The 19776-nt window shown below is 33.3% G+C and overlaps 1 protein-coding gene across 2 annotated transcripts in view; it reads right to left on the bottom strand.

The window, feature by feature from the left end:
* The window catches only part of LOC126882017 (inter-alpha-trypsin inhibitor heavy chain H4-like), a 97592-nt gene that overhangs the window by 55114 nt on the left and 22702 nt on the right, over positions 1-19776 (bottom strand). For both annotated transcript variants that reach the window (XM_050646787.1, XM_050646788.1), the window contains 2 exons: positions 12506-12709; positions 2146-2409 (listed from right to left, as the gene is read on the bottom strand). In XM_050646787.1, coding sequence (XP_050502744.1) covers positions 2146-2409; positions 12506-12709 — 468 coding nt within the window. The remainder of the gene's footprint in view (positions 1-2145; positions 2410-12505; positions 12710-19776) is intronic.

The raw sequence follows: 19776 nt of genomic DNA, 5'->3' as shown, positions 1-19776 counted from the left end.
ACTGGCCAAACACCAGCAAAAGTCCTATTTGGACGTGAGATGCGTCTACCCTGTGATCTAGAGTTTGGATGTTGACCTGGAGAAGATGTTGCTGGTGAGGATTACGTGAATGAATTACGAAGAAGAATGGACGATATACATGAGTTGGTCCGTTCTAATCTTCAGATCGCTAGCGACCGAATGAAGAAACGATACGATACCCAAGTTGAGAAGGGATGTTTCAAGGAGAACGACAAAGTCTGGCTTTATAATCCAAAGAAGCGAACAGGTTGTTCTCCCAAGTTGCAGCAGTTCTGGGAAGGTCCGTACCTCATTGTCAAGAAAATCAATGACGTTATCTACCGAATAAGCAAGATTCCTAGGGGAAAGCCGATGATAGTCCACCATAATCGGTTGGCGCCGTACGAGGGAGACCACGACGTAGATGAGGAAGTGGAAGTCAACCAAGTTCGAGAAATACCTGACCTTACCTTTGAAGAGTTCATGGGTGCCTACGGAGGTACCGGTAAAGCAAGACATGGTGTTACCACTGAAGAAAAGCGAGATCTTCTCGCACTTCCCGATGACTATTCGCTGGCCCATACCATCCCGGCCAGTATCAAAGACGCACGAGGGTTGGCATCCGCCTTCCGAAGGAAGTTTGGTCGAGTTGCAGAACTTCAATGCCAACTGCCAGCTCCTGGCAAAGCATTGAAACTCCAAGATGCATCACGTTACCTATTCTATCTGGTAACAAAAGACACTGTCCGTGACCAACCTACCTACCAAGATGTATGGGATGCATTAATTCAATTGAGAGAGCACGTGTTGGAGTCCGACGTGCAAAAGTTAGCCATACCAAAGTTAGAATGCAGCCAATTAGACTGGAGAGTTATCCGAAATATGGTAGAAGAAATTTTCCAAGACACCGAGGTCCAGGTGTTAGTCTGTTGCAATCCGCATAGTTACTGGTGCGGAAAGAAGACCGTCCTCTGTCACTTTTATACAACTGGGAGTTGTAAAAGAGGGTCCAGTTGCCGATACCAGCATCCAGTTCCAGTCCTGACAAGGTTCCAGGAGGAACCATCTTTTAAGGAGGGGGCAATGTGACGAATTTCTAACTGAGGCCGGCCCTGCCCCTAGTAGTCAACAAACAACAGCGACACGTCATCGACGAGTATTGTCTCCGCTAATCCAGAAGTTTCCCCGATGATAGGCGTGGACCCGCCTCAGGCCTTCCTGACTGTTCTCGAAGCAGAGCCGTATCTATATAAGCGGATGATTTTTAAGCAGCAGGCAGTCAGTTAATATATTCGACGCGATATATTGTTTTATTGTTTGATCGGGTTGCTGAAATGTATGTATTTTTAAAGTAGATAAGTCGTATTTGTAAATAAATTAAATGTTAGAAAGTGTAAAATAAATTAGATATTGTTGTTAAATAAGTGTTAATTGTAAGTGTTATAAATAAACAATTTCAAGTAAGTCTTTTATTTATTTAATAATAATTAAAAGTCAATTCGCGTAATATTTCCTAAAAACGTAACATTATGTTAAATATATGTCAAAGTATTCCTCTGTGTTGTCTAGTACTTAATGCACAAGTGTTTTGTTTTTGCTAGATCCATACAAACAATAAATGGGCATTTTTTAGATAAGCATCGGTTAGTTCGGCCACTTTTAAGTTCGGCCTAGGGTCCGGTCCCGAGGTGGCCGAACTTACGGGAGTCTACTGTATATGTAAACAATTTATCTGTTAAGAAATAGAAAAGTCTCCCAAATGGCGCTTTCTAAAATGTTTTAAATTAATTTGTTGCTCGAGAAACAAAAAAATAAGGCAAATTCATTAATTATTTATAACTTTTGCAAAAATCAGCTTACACTTTTATGATTACTTTTAAGGTGGAGGTGGAGGTTATTTTAAAAAAGTTGCGTTTTGGGCACTAGACTTTTGGCTGAAGTAAATTATACTGCGATTCTATTTGTTCCTACGAGACCGTGTAACTTACAACAAGATTGCAACTACAGGAAAAATTGTAGACAAATTCAAAGAGTTTTTTACATTTTCTGATATGCAGTAGCTTTTCTTATAGTTTATTATTTATTGGAAACTAATTATAAAATGTTAATATAGACATAGTAATAATATTTTATTAATTTACTTACTTCACCACCAGATGGATCCCTTTCAACGTCGTATTGAACAACAAACTGTCCAGTTAAACCTTCATTTTCTTTACCGCCAAGAGTTTTAATGAAATTCTTTTGTTGTTCGATATCAGGTTTAAAGGTTACAATTGCACTAGTTGAGTTTATAATATTTACTACTGAACCTGGATCTAACGTTTCGTCGTTTTTGCTTATTTCGTTTCCAGAACGCAGCGATGGCGTTTTTACGAATTTCAAAGGCCTAGTTTCATTGACGATAACCTAAATATAAAATTGTAATTAAAATTTATCGTTTTATTTTAACTTTTGTCACAATTATGATAAAAAAACCAAAAAGAAAACAGACGAGCAACTGAACAACAAACTTAGAGACATTACCAACAAAGAAGACAGAACACAATATATAGAATAGAAATTGGAGGAAATCAGAAACGCTGTTACAACAACAACTGAACAGATCACAGAAAACAACCACGAAAGCAACGATGGATGACAGAGAAAGTATTAGATTTTATAGATCATAGCAGAAAATGTAAACAGCACAAAAAATATACAAAGAAATAAACCGAACCATCAAGGAAAAAATAAAAACTGCAAAAGAAAAATGGATAAGAGAACAATGTGAAAAGATCGAAAACTTAAATAAAAAACCTGATAACTTCCATCTTCATAAGAAACTCAAGGAACTCAGAGGCACAATATAATCACAAATCCAAATAATCTAACCAACGCAGAAGATAAACTGATTTCAAGCCCGGAAGAACAAATAAACATGTGGGAAGACTATATAAAGGAACTCTTCTATAACATTAGAGAAGCTCCTAAATTGAATAAAGAAAACGACGAAAGTCCTCCAATACTGAACTCTAATCTGAAATATGCTTTACGTTAACTAAAAGAAATCAAAAAACCTGCAGCAAAAGACGAAATACCATACCAGCTGAACTACTGAAGTTATTCAACGAGGAAAACTTAGACCTTCTCCTTGGCTTATTCAATAATATTTACATTAAGAAGCGATCCCTAAAAGATGGCTAGAATCCAACTTCATACCACTGCAAAAAAAGAAGAACAAATCATGCCAAAACTTCCGACTTATAAGTTTACTAATAACATTCTGAAGCTTTTCTTGCGAATCATACACTTCTTCTTCTTCTTCCTCTTTATAAGTAATTATGCTTGTTCATTGGCGGATTGATAACTCTATAGAAGGTTGTCACTCCAGCTTTTGCGCGGTCGGCCGATACTTCTTCTACCGATTGGTGATGTATCTCGTGCTATTTTGACCACACGTGTCTCCCCCATTCTGGTTATGTGGTTGTTCCATTCTCTTTTTCTATTTAGTGTCCATTCGTTTATACACTGTACGTTACATTGTATTCTGATATCTTCACTCCTCTTTCGATATCTCAGTGTATTTCCTGTAATTATTCTCAGTACTCTTATCTCTGCCGTTTCCAGTAGTCTTTATGTTGTGGCTGTATCGGGTCTTGTTTCTGATGCATATGTCATTATTGGTCTTACACTGGCTTTATAAATTCTTGACTTCATCTCAGTGTTAATATGTCGGTTTCGCCATATAGTGTCATTAAGGCATCCTGCCAGTCTATTTGCTCTTTGTACTTGATTTCTCACTTCTTTGTCCATGTCTCCGTAACTTGACAATGTAATTCCAAGGTATTTTATTTCCATTACTTGTTCAATACTGATACCATCAATTTCTATTTTACATCTGATTGGTGCTTTGCTGATTACTATTGTTTTGGTTTTCTGAGATGAAATTGTCATATTAAATTATTTTGCTCTTATGTTAAATCTATGGACTAATCATTGCAGACTATCTTCACCTTGGGCTATTAATATTGCGTCATCTGCAGAGTATTTTTACTTTTGTGTTTCCCATTCTATATCTTCGTCCTTTGTTGACGTTTTTGATGATTTCATCCATGATAAAATTGAAGAGCATAGGACTCAATGAGTCTCCCTGTCTTATTCCGCTGCCTATATCTATAGGTTCTGTAAGTTGTCCATCTATTCTGACTTCCATTTTGTTGTTTTTGTAGATGTTTTCAATAGTTTTAATGATATCTAGAGAGACTTCTCTATTATACAGAAGATGGATTATATCTTTGAGTCTTACTCTGTCAAATACTTACTTTAAGTCAATCAGACATAGAAATGCTGGTCGATTATACTCTAGTGATTTCTCAGTAATTTGCTATATGACGAATATTGCATCTGTTAGTCTAAGAGCTAGAGCCGAAAAATCATCGTCATAAATAATATGGAGTTTGGCATGTGAAATCGAGGGTTTAGTGTCAAACAACGTTATCTACATTTTTTGTGAAATTGAGATATATCTATAATCGAGTTCACCGTTTTCGACTTCATTTAGTAACAAAAACCTGTATCTCTATCTGAAGCAGATTACAAAATACATTAACCGTTAACTAGCAATTGTGAAAAAATTGTTCATGTCAAAAACATCTAAAAGGCGATATTGTTATTTCACAGTGAATTACGCGATACATCAAAAACAGTTATCGACTGTTAACGTTTATTGGCACTAATTTATTTATGCCGGTTTCACAAGGTAAAGTTAACTTGTGGTTAAGAGATAACCTCAAAATTACCCCAAAATATGCGTTTCAGTTTCATAATTGTTACCCTTCTGGGTATACCCATAAGGGTAACCAACTCCAACCTCTGGTTAAAAATTCTGTGAGTTAACCATACTTCGCCGTTGACCTGAAACTAAAACGCATATTTTGACGTTTCTTCTGGTTATCTCTTAACCACAAGATAACTTTACTTTGTGAAACCGGCCGTAAGCTGTAATTGTAGACAGCGTTATTATTATTATAATTTGTGTTTGTTTGAAAAACGTCATTTTGATACTGGATAGCTAGATACATTTGTTTTTTTTTCGATGTTGTTCGATTCTTCCATCTGACTACTCATTACATGATTACATGATTAGAATAATCTGATTACTCATTACATTTTTTAGTTTTGCCGAAGTTAAAAGAAAACATATACGAGTATGTTATTTTCTTATTGCCGGTTACGTATATATTTGTCGTAATTATTTAATACTTTGATTTTGTCAGTGTTCAACAGAAAAATGTCCAGTCGTAGCACAAAACTTGGTATGACACGAAGCACTAGCGGGTCTTGGATCTTCTGAGGTAGCCTCTTGCCTTACAAATACAATGAAAAGTGAAGTTACTGGGAAAGACTTCGCTTTTATGTCTGAAACTTGTTCGGACCAAAATTCAATAAAAATTCAATTGTTTCCGCAATGTTTCTGTTTGCTGTTAAAACATTAAATATTTCAAAAATCGACCAGTTATTTTGTGAGCCCGGACATTCCCAAATTGAATGTGATATGGTCCATGCCCACATCGAAAACGCGAGTAAAGGCTTGGAAATTTATGATTCATCGGGATGGTATATGTACACCTGGTTCCAAAAAAAACTGATACGACTCTTGAAGCGTATTTTGTAGAAAATTGAGCAGTGTATTTTGGAGGATAAATACTTAATATTTACATACTGTCAATGTCACTGCCAAATCTTAAAATTTGTCAGATAGCTTATTCTGTTCCACGGTTATTAGACTTTATTATTAATCTTTATTATTAATACTTTCTCCGCAACTGAGAGTATCTTATCAACTGTATTGTTTTTGAACAATAGATGATAAAATAAAAATATTGACAGTTCAAAAATGTGAACATTATTGCATTGTGTGTGGCCTAAGTTTGGGCTGAAAACTGAAATGTGTTACATTTTTACAAAATTCTGGAATATGTTTAATTACGTAGACCAATTTTAACAGTTGTTTTCAATACAGATTTCAATCTTCTACAAATAGTTTCTAATGTCTTTTGATGTCAAATAATTAGGGAAGCTGGAATTTAACAGTTTAGAATTTTACATTGAGTTAATGCAAAATTGTGACGCATGTCAAAATTCTCAATGTATTTTAATTGTATTCATTTTCTTCGAATCCTGAGAAAACTAATAAATATTTTTGAAAAATTTAAACTCAGAATGAAAGACTACATTATTACCGAGGGCTGAAAGTCCCTGAAAACTTCTATAATATTTATTTTAATAAGTTACAGGGCTCAATTGAATATTAATTTGTTTTGTTGTATAATCCACGTTTACAATAATTATGTGATCTATTTGATGTAAAAACTATCATTTAGATAGTTAATATAAAAGTTTAGATAGATTTAAAATAATATAAACATTTAGACCTTAATAATTAGTACAATTTATGAATTAACATAATATGTAATCAGTTGTTTGTTGTTTGTTTATTTTATTATTTGTATGTCATAATAAATATAATGTCAGATCAATCATATACACTGCTCAACATGATCAAATCTTACTAAGAGTCGTATCAGTTTTTTTAGGAACCGGCTGTACATGTACAGTGATTAAAATGGCTTTAAAGAAATCAAAATACGAAGTAGTTGAAGTTGATCAGAAAGACATTTTGGATTTTAAAGAACTTCAAATTCAAATGATTAAAAATAAAAAAACTGACATTGAAGGAAACGTTGTCAAATGGTTGAACATAGTTTGGCTACAATATACATATTATAAAATAAGACACTACACACAGTTATTTCAAATATAATTTTAAATCAGACAACTTTACGAAATTTAAAATACAGAGAAGGCAACTTCGCACATTTTCATTAACAAATCGTGCCAAGAAGAAAATATGACAAACCGTTAACGATTAATAATAAAAAGTTAAAAGGTTTAGTAGAACTCTGTGAGCAAAAATTAAAGAACAATATCACTTCTTTTACTAGAATCTTCAAGGAAGGGGTGATGATCATAATGAAAATGTTTCAGAAGATGAAGACGTTTAAAGATGGTATAAGTATTTAGAAATTTCATAAGTTTAATATTTGTATGTTATTAGAAAAATAAAGTTTTTTATTTAAATATACTTATAACATTTTTAATAATACAGGGTTAGTGCTGCATTGGATATCCTGAAAATTTTGAAAATATCAGCGAATGTAAGTTAAAGTCAAACTGGATATCCTGAAAAAGGGGAAATATCAGGGAAATTTTCGCAACATTTTAGGGAAATTACATTTTTACATTTTCACCCAGCAGTACTAACCCTGTAGTAAAACTATTATTATCAGGTGCGACGTTAACGGTTACAAAAAATATATATATCGGTAATATCACAAAGCGTTATCAGGTCATTATTAGAAAAAATTCTATTTTTTTCTCTTTAGAATAACAATAAACTGTAATAATTTTTACAATATGTCAAAGAAACCATAATAATACTATATAAATTTACAGATTTCTATTGTAATGCATTTTGCCTCCGTAATCACAAATTTGTTGACCGATATTACGTTTCAAAACAGTTTTTCGCATTTTCTGCCAGTTTATGTTTTTGTAGTTAACGTTGTTTGATACTAAACCCTCGAGATGTGTCTATTGTATATTGATAATTATGACCCCTTTCAGGCTGACACCTCAGTGGATACAGGAAGTAGCAATAAGGGATGAAAGGGGAAAGTTAGTGTAGCCTTTAAAGGTTTTCACCTCCTATTTTGTTAAACCTCCATTGATTTGCATGAAAATTGGTGATTAGTTAGAGCATACCCCAAGAAATAAAAATGATTTGATGCCAACTTGCACTTTTACCCTGGGGTTGGATACCACCCCTTCTCGGGGGTGAAAACTATTTTATTAGAAATAACCCCACAAATCGATAGAGGGACAAATTATAAGTAACATTTGTTATATCATGTTATTAAAATAAATCAATACTTTTTGAGTTATTAAAGATCAAAGATTTATCTGTTTAATAGCACATGCGTGAAGCTACGAATGATAAAAAGAACATATTAATTAATTGTATGTTACTAAATTATTATTTTTATATTATTTCGATATTATAAATCTAGCAAAAATGTATTCGAATATGTCAAATGTACCCATTATTGGACACCCCCAGTTTCTGGACATATTCAGTTTATATCGATAGAAAAAATTCAATTAAATATCGAAATAATATAAAAATAATATTTTACTAACATACAATTAATTAATATGTTCTTTTTATCATCCGCAACTTCACGCATATATGCTAAATAGACAAATCTTTGATCTTTAATAACTCAAAAAGTATTGATTAATTTTAATAACATGATATAACAAATTTTACTTATAATTTGTCCCTCTATCAATTTGTGGGGTTATTTTTAATAAAATAGTTTTCACCCGCGGGAAGGGGTGGTCTTCACCACCAGGGTAAAAGTGCAAGTTGGCACCAAATCAGTTTTATTTCTTGAGGTATGCTCTAACTATTCATCAATTTTCATGCAAATCGATGGAGGTTTAACAAAATAGGAGGTGAAAACCTTTAATGACTGCACTAACTTTCCCCTTTCATCCCTTATTGCTACTTCCTGTATCCACTGAGGTGTCAGCTTGAAAAGGGTCATAATTGTCGATATACAATGGACACATTTCACAGGAAAAACTCCATGTTGTTCTGAAGCTATTTTCTTGTGGCATTTTTATAATCAAGTATATTCAAATGGGAAATAAGCCACAATTTTACCTAAAAATGATTTTATTAACGTTTCGACGCCCAAGTCGGGTGTCGTTGTCAAAATACAAAATAATACTAAATAAACAAAAATGGTGTTGCTTAGTAAAAAATTCTTCTAATAATTTATTTAATCTGACTCATTTATATCGGCAATTCAGACACGTATTATACATTTTAAAGTAGACGACTTTAAAATGATATTGCCAATATTGATGAGTTGCGTTCCTGGGACGACTTTACTAAAAGATAGTTCATTCGATTACATGAAATCAATCCCAACTCAAGAATATCCGCCACAAAAAATCATAGCATGTGATCTGTCTTTAAAAAGACAACCAAATGCAACGGTGGCACTGAAATTCTCGCGTTAGAGATTCCATAGTAAATCACGAGGGAAAACCAGGAAAAACCTCGTGATACTATCCCGACATCGTAAGTATTTGGGTTTACATTTAGTTTATTCTCAAAAATAATACCAAATTCTGACTTGATATTTTAAATTTTAAATAATACTAAAATACTAAATATGTACTAATTCGATATGTTACTGATTTACTAATTGTGGTATTTTCTTTCTATTGACTTCCTCCTTTAATATGGGTAACCACATCCTACTGCATTCTACCGAGGAATTTGCGACACAATTGGTTTCATTTAGCAGAATTAGAGCCGCTTCTTTGATTTTTCTCTTTTTATACAACGACACCCGACTTGGGCGTCGAAACGTTAATAAAATCATTTTTAGGTAAAATTGTGGCTTATTTCCCATTTGAATATACTTGATTATAAAAACTCCATATTACTTATGACGATGATTTTTCGGCTCTAGCTCTCCGTCTAGTACACGATCTTCCAGTACGAAAACCCTGTTGTTCATCTGCTAAACTTATTCTCTGATTCATTAGGTCTTGTAAAATTTTAGTTGTAAGTTTTAGGGTAGTATTTAACAGATTGATACCTCTGTAGTTTTCTGGCTGCTTTTTATCTCCTTTTTTGAATAGTAGAATTAGTTCGCTCGTTTTCCATTCTTCCCGTATTTTATTGGCGAAGGTGCTAAACTGGCACTCTACAGCCAGATAATCACCCTACTGATAGACTTTAAAACCATACAGCGAATCATACACAACAGAATATATTAGAAGATGTGACGAGGTTACCGGTCAAGAACAATTTGACTTCAGGAAAGGCATGGGAAGACGAGAAGCAATATTCTGTCTTGAAACTCGCACAAAGGTGCAAAGATCAATAAGCCGAACTTGTTGTCTGTTTTGTAGATTTTGGAAAGGCTTTTGACCGGGCACAGCATAGGACCTTAATAGAAAAATTGAACGACATCGGAATCGACAAAAGAGTTTCTCAAATTATTAAAACTATTTATTGGAAACAGACAGCAATCATAAAGACCAACACAAAGGTGATACCTCAAGGCCAATTGAAATATCCAATTGAAGCCAATTGAAGTATCAGACAGGGTTGTATGCTGTCACCAATACTGTTTATCGTCTACTCAGAGGTAATATCTCCATACGCTTTATGGCACTCTTCAGAAGATATCAGAATAAACGGACAAAGAGTAAATAACATCCGCTATGCATATGACACTGTTTTAATGTCTGATTCGGAGTTGTGAAAAAATGGGGATGAAGATCAATACTGCGAAAACCAAAGTTATGAAAATAAAAAAGAACAAAAATTTAACCCTTCAAATATTTGTGAACCACCAACATCTTATGTAAATACGTAGACCAATACAAATATCTTCGTTGCTGGTTCATCAATCAACTTGATTATAAGCAAGAAGTAAAAGCAAGAATAGAGTTAGACCGACAAGGCTTTATCAAAATGAAAAACTTATTTTGTACCAGTAGCATTAATATCAGTCTTAGATGTCGTTTTCTGCATTGCTATGCATGGTCAAAACTATTGTATGGAACGGAGGCCTGGACACTCAACACAACGCTGATGAACAAGTAAGAAGCCTTTGAACTCTGGCTTTATAGAAGGATCTTAAAAATACCTTGGACAACCCACACCACCAACGAAAATGTTCTGAAGGGAATAAGTACAGGTAGCGAACTGCTAAAGATCATTAAAACAAGAAAAGTTAGGTACCTGGGGCACATAATGAGAAATAACCACCTCGCGCAACTGATCATCCAGGGGAAGATTGAAGGAAAAAGGGGTCCCGGTAGGCGCCAGATTTCATGACTTAAAAATATCAGAGACTGGACTGGCCCTGATTCAACATCCTTGTTTAAAGCCGCATTCAACAGAGACCGATATGCCAGGGTAGTAGTTAATCTCCACTATAAAGGAGATAGCGCCACAAGAAGAAGATGTACGGCATAATAATGTTAGTGAACTGAATAAAAAGTCATGAAAGAATTGAATGAAGATCCAACAAGCATACTAGGTCGGTCCGATAAGTACTTAGCCTTCAAAAGAAAAACGAAAATTTTGGAAAAGTGACGATTTATTTTTGAACGTAGTCTCCTTTTAACCTTCTCCACCCTGTTTAACGAGTCTGAAAAATACCTTTTCTCGAGGTCTGCAAAGTAGGCTTCCGTGGGGTGATGAACTCTTTATTCGACTTAATTTTCTACCCTGCGAGTAAATTCTTTAAGTTCGGAAACAAAAAGAAGTCGTACAGGACCAAATCTGGAGAATGCGTTGAATGAAATAGCAGTTTGTAGTGCAATTGGACCGATTTGGCCATGTCGATGGCGAAGGTGCGGGCCGGACCGTTGTCATGGTGGAAGAGTAGTTTTTCTTCCCCCATTGAGGCTGTTTTTTCTGAAACTCGGGTCGAATCGGGTCAATAATGCGGCATAGTAGAGACCTGTGATCGTTTTGCCCTTTTTAAGGAACTGGATATAGTAGAGATATTACCTTGTGAATCTCAGAAAATGGTGGCCATCACCTGTCCGGTTGATTGGACAGTCTTCGCCCTCGTTGGAGCACGTTCGCGGGGTTACGTCCACTGTATCCACTGTTCTTTGGTCTCTTGTGTATACCAGTGGAACCAGGTTTCATCGATGGTTATGAAACAACGTAGAAACTCTTACGTAGAAATTATGCTTAAAAAGCATCAAACACTGCTCTGAAGTGGTCCATGGTTGCGTTTATTGTTCGGAGTTAGAAAATGCGGCAGCCATCGCGCCGACATCTTTTTTATGCCCAAAATTTAATGCAGGATATGACCAACGAGACCTTGTGAGATGCCTACTGTCTCAGCTATCTCACGCACCTTCAGCTGTCGGTCTACCGATACGAGATCGTGGATTTCTTTCACGTTATCTTCCGTGGTAGCCGTTTTCGAGGCACCTGGGAGTGACTTATTAAAAACCGACGTGCCACCACGTTGAAATTTGTTAAACGAATGTTTGACGGTTTCCATCGAAGGACAAGAGTCACCGTTTACAGAATTCAAGCGCTTTTTGATTTCGGTGAAGGATTTCCCTTATAAAAACAAAAACAAGTAGTCTAATCACTGACTGATATTGCTCTTTTTCATTTTTCTTAAATCCCCAAACACGCCCGCTTACACACACGGTCAAAACAAAACTGCAAGTCCAATTTGGCTGATATTTTGACACAGGCCGTCTACAAGGATGTATTACACGATGGTAGATTCCTCTTGCGACAGTGACTCCATCGGGAGAAGAGGCTAGGTACTTATCAGACCACCACGTATAACAAGTTTAACAATTTTTTATAAAATGATGCTTAACATAGCACTCTTACCTCTACATGTAAATCTTTCACAATTTGTCCAGGATGAATATTTAACACCAACTCGTACTTATTGTTTTTTCTCTCTAAGAGTTCTTCATAAGTAAGATAAAATACTGCTTTGGTTTCTGCCTCGACATTGACAGATACAGTAAATCTGTTAGAGTCTCTAGCACTTACTGCCACATAGCCTGCGCTTTGACCACTTTGCACAGCCTAAAAATAAATAATATAAACTAGTCCAGAAAGCCACTGCGCATCCGCTAGGAAAAATATTCTAATTCGGATTTTTTGCACAATCTTACTCAAAAAGGACCCCTTTTAACAAATTTGCATGTTGCCAGGACCAAAAGTTGGTAAAAAATTTTTTAAACGTTTTTTTTTTGTTTTTTTCCTAAAATTATTTTTTTGCATGGAACAAAATTGTTTTAGGTTTTTTGGATCATTCCAAACAGAAAAGGTCTTTAGTGACTTTTCTCTAAAGTTGATAGTTTTTGACATATAAGCGATTAAAAATTGAAAAATTGCGAAATCGGCCATTTTTAACCCTCAAAAAGTATGTGAAAAGCTGAAAATTTGAATGTTGCCAAGGTAGGTAGATATTCTTTAGACATCGATTGATGAAATCCCGAAGAGTTTTTTGCAATACAATATTCAAAACTCCTTTGTTTCTTAATTGTTAATCAAGCGCGCGCGACACTATTTTCCACCGTTGCATGTGTATGCAGTATGGTGCAAATGAAAGGAATAAATTCGTTATTTCGTAAACCGGCGACTTTAAGGGAAAATCCCGAAACAAGTCGATTTTTATTTTTAAGTTATGATATTGTGACATATATGGTATACTAGTGACGTCATCCATCTGGGCGTGATGACGTAATCGATGATTTTTTTAAATGAGAATAGGGGTCGTGTGCTAGCTCATTTGAAAGGTTCTTCAATTCTCTATTTAGTAATATAAACATTTAGATAATTATTTATATAGGGTGTCCAATAATTTAATTTTTTTGTCAATTTGCCAAATGATTTAATTTAATAAAAAATTTCTGGGCACCCTGTATAAATAATTATGTACATGTTTATATTACTGAATAGAGAATTGAAGAACTTTTCAAATGAGCCAGCACACGACCCGTATTCTCATTTAAAAAAATCATCGATTACGTCATCATGCCCAGATGGATGACGTCACTAGTATACCATATATGTCACAATATCATAACTTAAAAATAAAAATCGACCTGTTTCGGGATTTTCCTTTAATGTCGCCGGTTTACGAAATAACGAATTTATTCCTTTCATTTGCACCATACTGCATACACATGCAACGGTGGAAAATAGTGTCGCGCACGCTTGATTAGCTATTAAAAAACAAAGGAGTTTTGAATACTGTATTGCAAAAAACTCTTCGGGATTTCATCAATCGATGTCTAAAGAATATCTACCTACCTTGGCAACATTCAAATTTTCAGTTTTTCACATAGTTTTTGAGGGTTAAAAATGGCCGATTTCGCAATTTTTCAATTTTTAATCGCTTATATGTCAAAAACTATCAACTTAGAGAAAAGTCACTAAAGACCTTTTCTGTTTGGAATGATCCAAAAAACCTAAAAAAATTTTGTTCCATGCAAAAAAAATAATGTTAAGAAAAAAACAAAAAAAAACGTTTAAAAAATTTTTGACCAACTTTTGGTCCTGGCAACATGCAAATTTGTTAAAAGGGGTCCTTTTTGAGTAAGATTGTGCAAAAAATCCGAATTAGAATATTTTTCCTAGCGGATGCGCAGTGGCTTTCTGGACTAAACAACCAACCATCACAAAAATCGTAATTAGAGTAGATTATGAATTTACATTTTAGGCTATTGATTATGTACTTTTATTTAGAAAGGAATTACAACGTTTAAAGGGTTTTATTGTTTCATATCGTCGATATACCTGTTAATATGAAAAACATCCGAGTGCTACCATTTAAAGGGGTGCGTTTTTGAGAAAGCACTACGGTGCGTAGGGTGAGTTATATGCACTTTTCATACATACACACCTACAGAAAAATTTTCCAAATTAAGTTTACTATAGAAATATCACCTTTTAAAGTCAAAAATATTTTTTTACAAAAATATACATATTAAAAAAAAAGTGAAAAAAAAACACGAAAGAAAGCAATTTTGTTTTTTGCCCCATAACTTTTTTCCGCGGGGATATTATGTATAGCCATTGCCTCGCAGAAAAAATGTCCATCCCTCCTCTTTAAAATGACGTTTAGTAGAAGTCTTTAGGATTTATAGTTTCCGAAATATGGTTTTTGAAATTTCCCCGCTCACAGCATTTTTGGGCTATTTTCATTGTTCTGTAATTTTTTTCTGTGTACACAATTAGGTGTACACAATGGTACATTTAGTAAAAAGAGAAGTCAGTTACCTTTAAAATGGTTTATTGTATAAGGTTGTGAGACTATTTTTAAGCAAGTTATGTTTTTCCAAAGTATTGTACTTTTAACGATTTTTGATATTTTTCACGATTAGTTTTTAAATTTCTCATTATAACTTTTTTTCTTATACATTTAGGTATATACATCGCGAAATAAAAAAAGAAAGCTTATTTTCTTTACTTTTAATCGTGTATTGAGTCCATTTTAATCGTGTCTTAGTGGGACATATCGCATGTGTATATGTCACACTTTGAAAAAGCATATCTTGTTTAAAAATAGTCGTAGGAATTAAAAACTATGTTCTAATTAGTCTGGGCAGATTATCGGAGAATAGGCCATTTTTGGGAAAAGTTATTTACCAGCAATTTTATTGCTGGAATCGAATCTTATGATTGTATATATTAATAATATAGGTATGCAAAGTCCGCAGATAGTGTGCTACTTGTTTTATAAACAAAATGGCGCCCGAAAATCGTTTTTTTTTTTCAATATTTGCTCTATAACTCCAAAGATTTTAACTTTACACCAAAAACACCCAAATAAAAATTCACCGTAATTAAATTCTGCATACAGACGTCTTTTCCCCGATTTACTTCGACGAAAATTTTCCCCGGAAAATGCGGGTTTTTCCAACAAAATCGTTAATTTTCAACTAAAATACTTTAGATAAGTAATTGCTCTTATCGTATAGATTATAATTCCAGAAGCCGATGGAAATTGAATGAACAGTTTAGCAACAACTGAATTGTTAATTAAAAATGTACGGTCGTTATAATAACCACAATAATTATTATACATAAGAATAACAATGATTTTTGTATATAAAGACACTGTACCTATCTAATGTACTTTACAGAATTGAAATTGGACTATTTAGGCGGCCTCAGGAATATTTTAAAATTGTAAACAATTTTTTGGCTTATAAACAAATAGAATATCTCGGGAAATATTAAATTAAAGTAAATTATGAAAACGGTATTGGAAAAAAGCGGCAAAGCGCTTCTTTTTAAAGAAAAAGCGTTTAATTGTGATAAGTGATTCTTGAGATACAACCGGTCAAAGTTGACCGGCATTTACGGCAAAGATATAAAAAATAGGATCATAATTTTTGAACCATCACCTTTTAATTTTTGTCCTCTTCCTCCAATTCAATTTTTATATCTTTAAAATACTCATAACATATATTATTATAATAAAAACTATTCCTAGCAATATTCCAATCAAAAATTAGGTTGGAGAAAATGTAATCTCAAAGTTCAAAATCGGTATACATTAAAAAAATGCATTTTCTCGGCTTCCCATGGAGCAATTTTCTTCATTCTTTTTGTTCCCAAGTAACCCGAGTAGAGCCATCTAACTAACGCATTATTAAATGTCAAAGTTGCTTTTGTTTCGATATAATAAACTAATTTATTTATTATAACAAAAATTTTTAATTTGTTTAAATAAAGATTGTTTCAATAATTATACAGCTTTCAAATGAGAATATTTATGTTTTTAACGTTAAAAAGTGCACTTGTAGTAAGTTTATCTAAAAAAAGTCTACAACTGGAAAAAATATGTAGTTTTCTATTCCTATAAATAAATTAATATATTATAACAAAACAAAAGCAACTTTGACATTTAATAATGCGTTAGTTAGATGGCTCTACTCGAGTTATTTGGGAACAAAAAAAGAATGAAGAAAATTGCTCCATGGTAAGCCGAGAAAATGCATTTTTTTAACGTATACCAATTTTGAACTTTGAGATTACATTTTCTCCCACCTAATTTTTTATTGGAATTTTGCTATTTTTGGCAATTTTCACTCGTAAAATCGAGAGTTTTTATTATAATAATATATGTTATGAGTATTTTAAAGATATGAAAATTGGAGTGGAGAAAGGGGGCAAAATTTGAAAGGTGATGGTTTAAAAAATTATCATCCTGTTGTTTATATCTTTGCCGTAAATGCCAGTCAACTTTGACCGGTTGTATCTCAGGAACCACGCATCATAATTAAACGTTTTTATTTTAAAAGAAGTGTCCTGCCGCTTTTTTTCGAATACCGTTTTCATGATTTAATTTAATTTAATATTTCCCGAGATATTCTATTTGTTTATAAGACAAAACATTGTTTATAATTTTAAAATATTCCTGAGGCCGCTTAAATAGTCCAATTTCATTCTGTAAAGTACGTTAGATAGGTACAGTGTCTTTTTTATACAAAAATCATAGTTAATCTTATGTACCATAATTATTGTCGCTATTATAGCGACCGTAAATTTTTAATTATCAACTAAAAGGGGTAGTTCCCTAGGTTTTCTGTATACCTTATAGTTAAACAAACTGGAACATGAAGTAACAGAATTTGGTAGTCATCGTTGACCTAAGATGGTTGATTGGGTCCTCAGGTAGAGCATCACCATGTTCCCAGAGGTTATATCCATGAACATCGGCGTTTAGCCTTTACAATATTATTATAACAAAATGTAGATTGATTTATAATCACAACCATTGTTTGGTTATGGGGCTATTTTGCAAGTATTTCAAATTCACTGATGATGGACCGATAGGTTCGAAAACGTTCTGATGAACACATTTTATTCAATCCATTGGGATTTTAAAAATTTTTTAGTAAATATACCTTTACATAGAAGTGGTTTTACGAGCAGTCTTTTTGCTAGCAGTTGCCGCTAGGGCACCTATGCCATTTCGTTCGTTGCAATCCGGGACTACACGCTGGGGTTTACTTCATGTTCCAGTTTGTTTTAATTATCAATTCAAATGTTGCTAAACTGCTTATTCAATTTCCATCGGCTTTTGGAATTATAATCTATACGAAAAGAGCTTTTATATTACTAAGTTATTTAATTATTTATAAACAATTACTTATCTAAACTAAAACTTTAGTTGAAAATTAAAGATTTTGTTGGAAAAACCTGCATTTTCCTGGGAAAATTTTCGCCGAAATAAATCGGGAAAAACACATCTCTATGCAGAATTTAATTACGGTGAATTTTTATTTAGGTGTTTTTGGTCTAAAGTTTAAATCATTGGAGTTATAGAGCAAAAATTGAAAAAAACACGCTTTTCGGGCGCCATTTGGTTTATAAAAAAAGTAGCACACTATCTACGGATTTTGCATACCTATATTATTAATATATACAATCATAAGATTCGATTCCAGAAATGAAATTGCTGATAAATAACGTTTCCTTGTATTTTGCTAATTAGCCGAAAGTAAACATGCAATTATATTCTTCTAATTAAAAAAAATTTCTCAAATTATGGATACTCTTGGATGTCCTACGGATATCTTGTTTAAAAATAGTCCTTCAATTTTTTACAATACACCATTTTAAAGTAAAGAAAATAAGATTTCATTTTTATTCAGCGATGGATATACCTAAATGTACAATAAAATAAGTTATAATGAGAAATTTAAAAATAATCGTAAAACAAAATAATCAAAAATCGTTAAAAGTGTAAAACTTAAAACCCATATCTTGCTTAAAAATAGTCATACAACCTTCTACAATAGACCAATTTAAAGGCAATTGACTTCTCTCCTACTAAATGTACCATTGCATACCTTTACCTAAAACTGCGTAGAAAAAAGTTACAGAAAAGTGTTTGCGAAATATGTACCTAATAGGGAAAATGACCCAAAAATGCTGTGAGTGAAGAACTTTAAAAAATCAAGACTTCTACTCCTTTTTGTTATATGAATATAACATAATGCCTATACATAACTATATCCCAGTGGAAAAAAGTTATGGGGCGAAAAATAAAATCTCTCTTTCGCGTTTTTTTTGCTTCGTTTTTTGAATATATTTTTATAACAAAAAATATTTTTGACTTTAGAAGGTGACATTTCGATAATAAATTTAATTTTGAACAATTTTTCTGTCGATGTGTATGTACGAAAAGTGCATAGAACTCACCCTATGCACCTTAATGCATAGAGGTTAATTCACACTTTTCTCAAAAACGCACCCCTTTAAGCGGTAGCATTCCGCGGTTTTTTCATATTTAGAGGTCCATTGACAATATGAAACAATAAAACCCCTTGAAGGTTGTAGCTCTATTTAGCCCTCATATTTTGAATATAATCAATAGCCAATTTAAATGACTGATTGGCAATTTAACCATTTTATAAATAATAAATATCAGTAAATGACATTTACGATTTTTCAGCAATATAAAGGTATACGCCAGTCAATGGGAGCAAGAATAGGATATTACCTCCGAATTTTATCCTACTGCATGGATTTTAATGAAATTTTGGGCCTAGCTTCTACTTATCTCCTAATTCGAAGTCTATCCTATGCCGATGTGTGCTTTTATCTCGGGGGTGGTTCCCACCCCTTCTTAGGGTTGGAAAAATTTTTGGTTAAAATGACCACGGAATTTGTTAGAGAACCTAATTCTAAGCAAAAACTGTTCTATATATATTTTTTTTTAAACTCTCAATACTTTTTGAGATATTCGTGGTTGAAAATTGGCCATTTTCATTGAAACATATTACCTTTTCGAACGGTTTTTTGCGAATACCTTAAAAACTATGCATCTAACTAAAAAAACTCTATTAAACATTTTTGTAGCTTATAAAAAAACAAAGAGACACTTGCCTTCATAAATCTTCTAGTTATAATACAAAAAGAGATATGGTAGGTGAAAATAGCTTGTTTTTTGGTACATTCTCAAATTGGTGTGTTCAACTTGTAATAACAGAGAAACGGTCGATTTTAGGTGTATAATGCTACTTATACCTTTTGTAGTACTTGAAAGGACCTTTAAAATGAGCTATATTAAAGGTCCATTACATTAAAACTAAGCGAGATGTGCTGCAAACAAAATTGATAACTAATGT

The sequence above is a fragment of the Diabrotica virgifera genome, chromosome 3 (genome assembly GCF_917563875.1).
Source record: "Diabrotica virgifera virgifera chromosome 3, PGI_DIABVI_V3a".
Taxonomy (NCBI): domain Eukaryota; kingdom Metazoa; phylum Arthropoda; class Insecta; order Coleoptera; family Chrysomelidae; genus Diabrotica; species Diabrotica virgifera.
The sequence above is the reverse complement of the archived record's forward strand: the minus strand, read 5'-3'. Positions and strand labels throughout refer to the sequence as shown.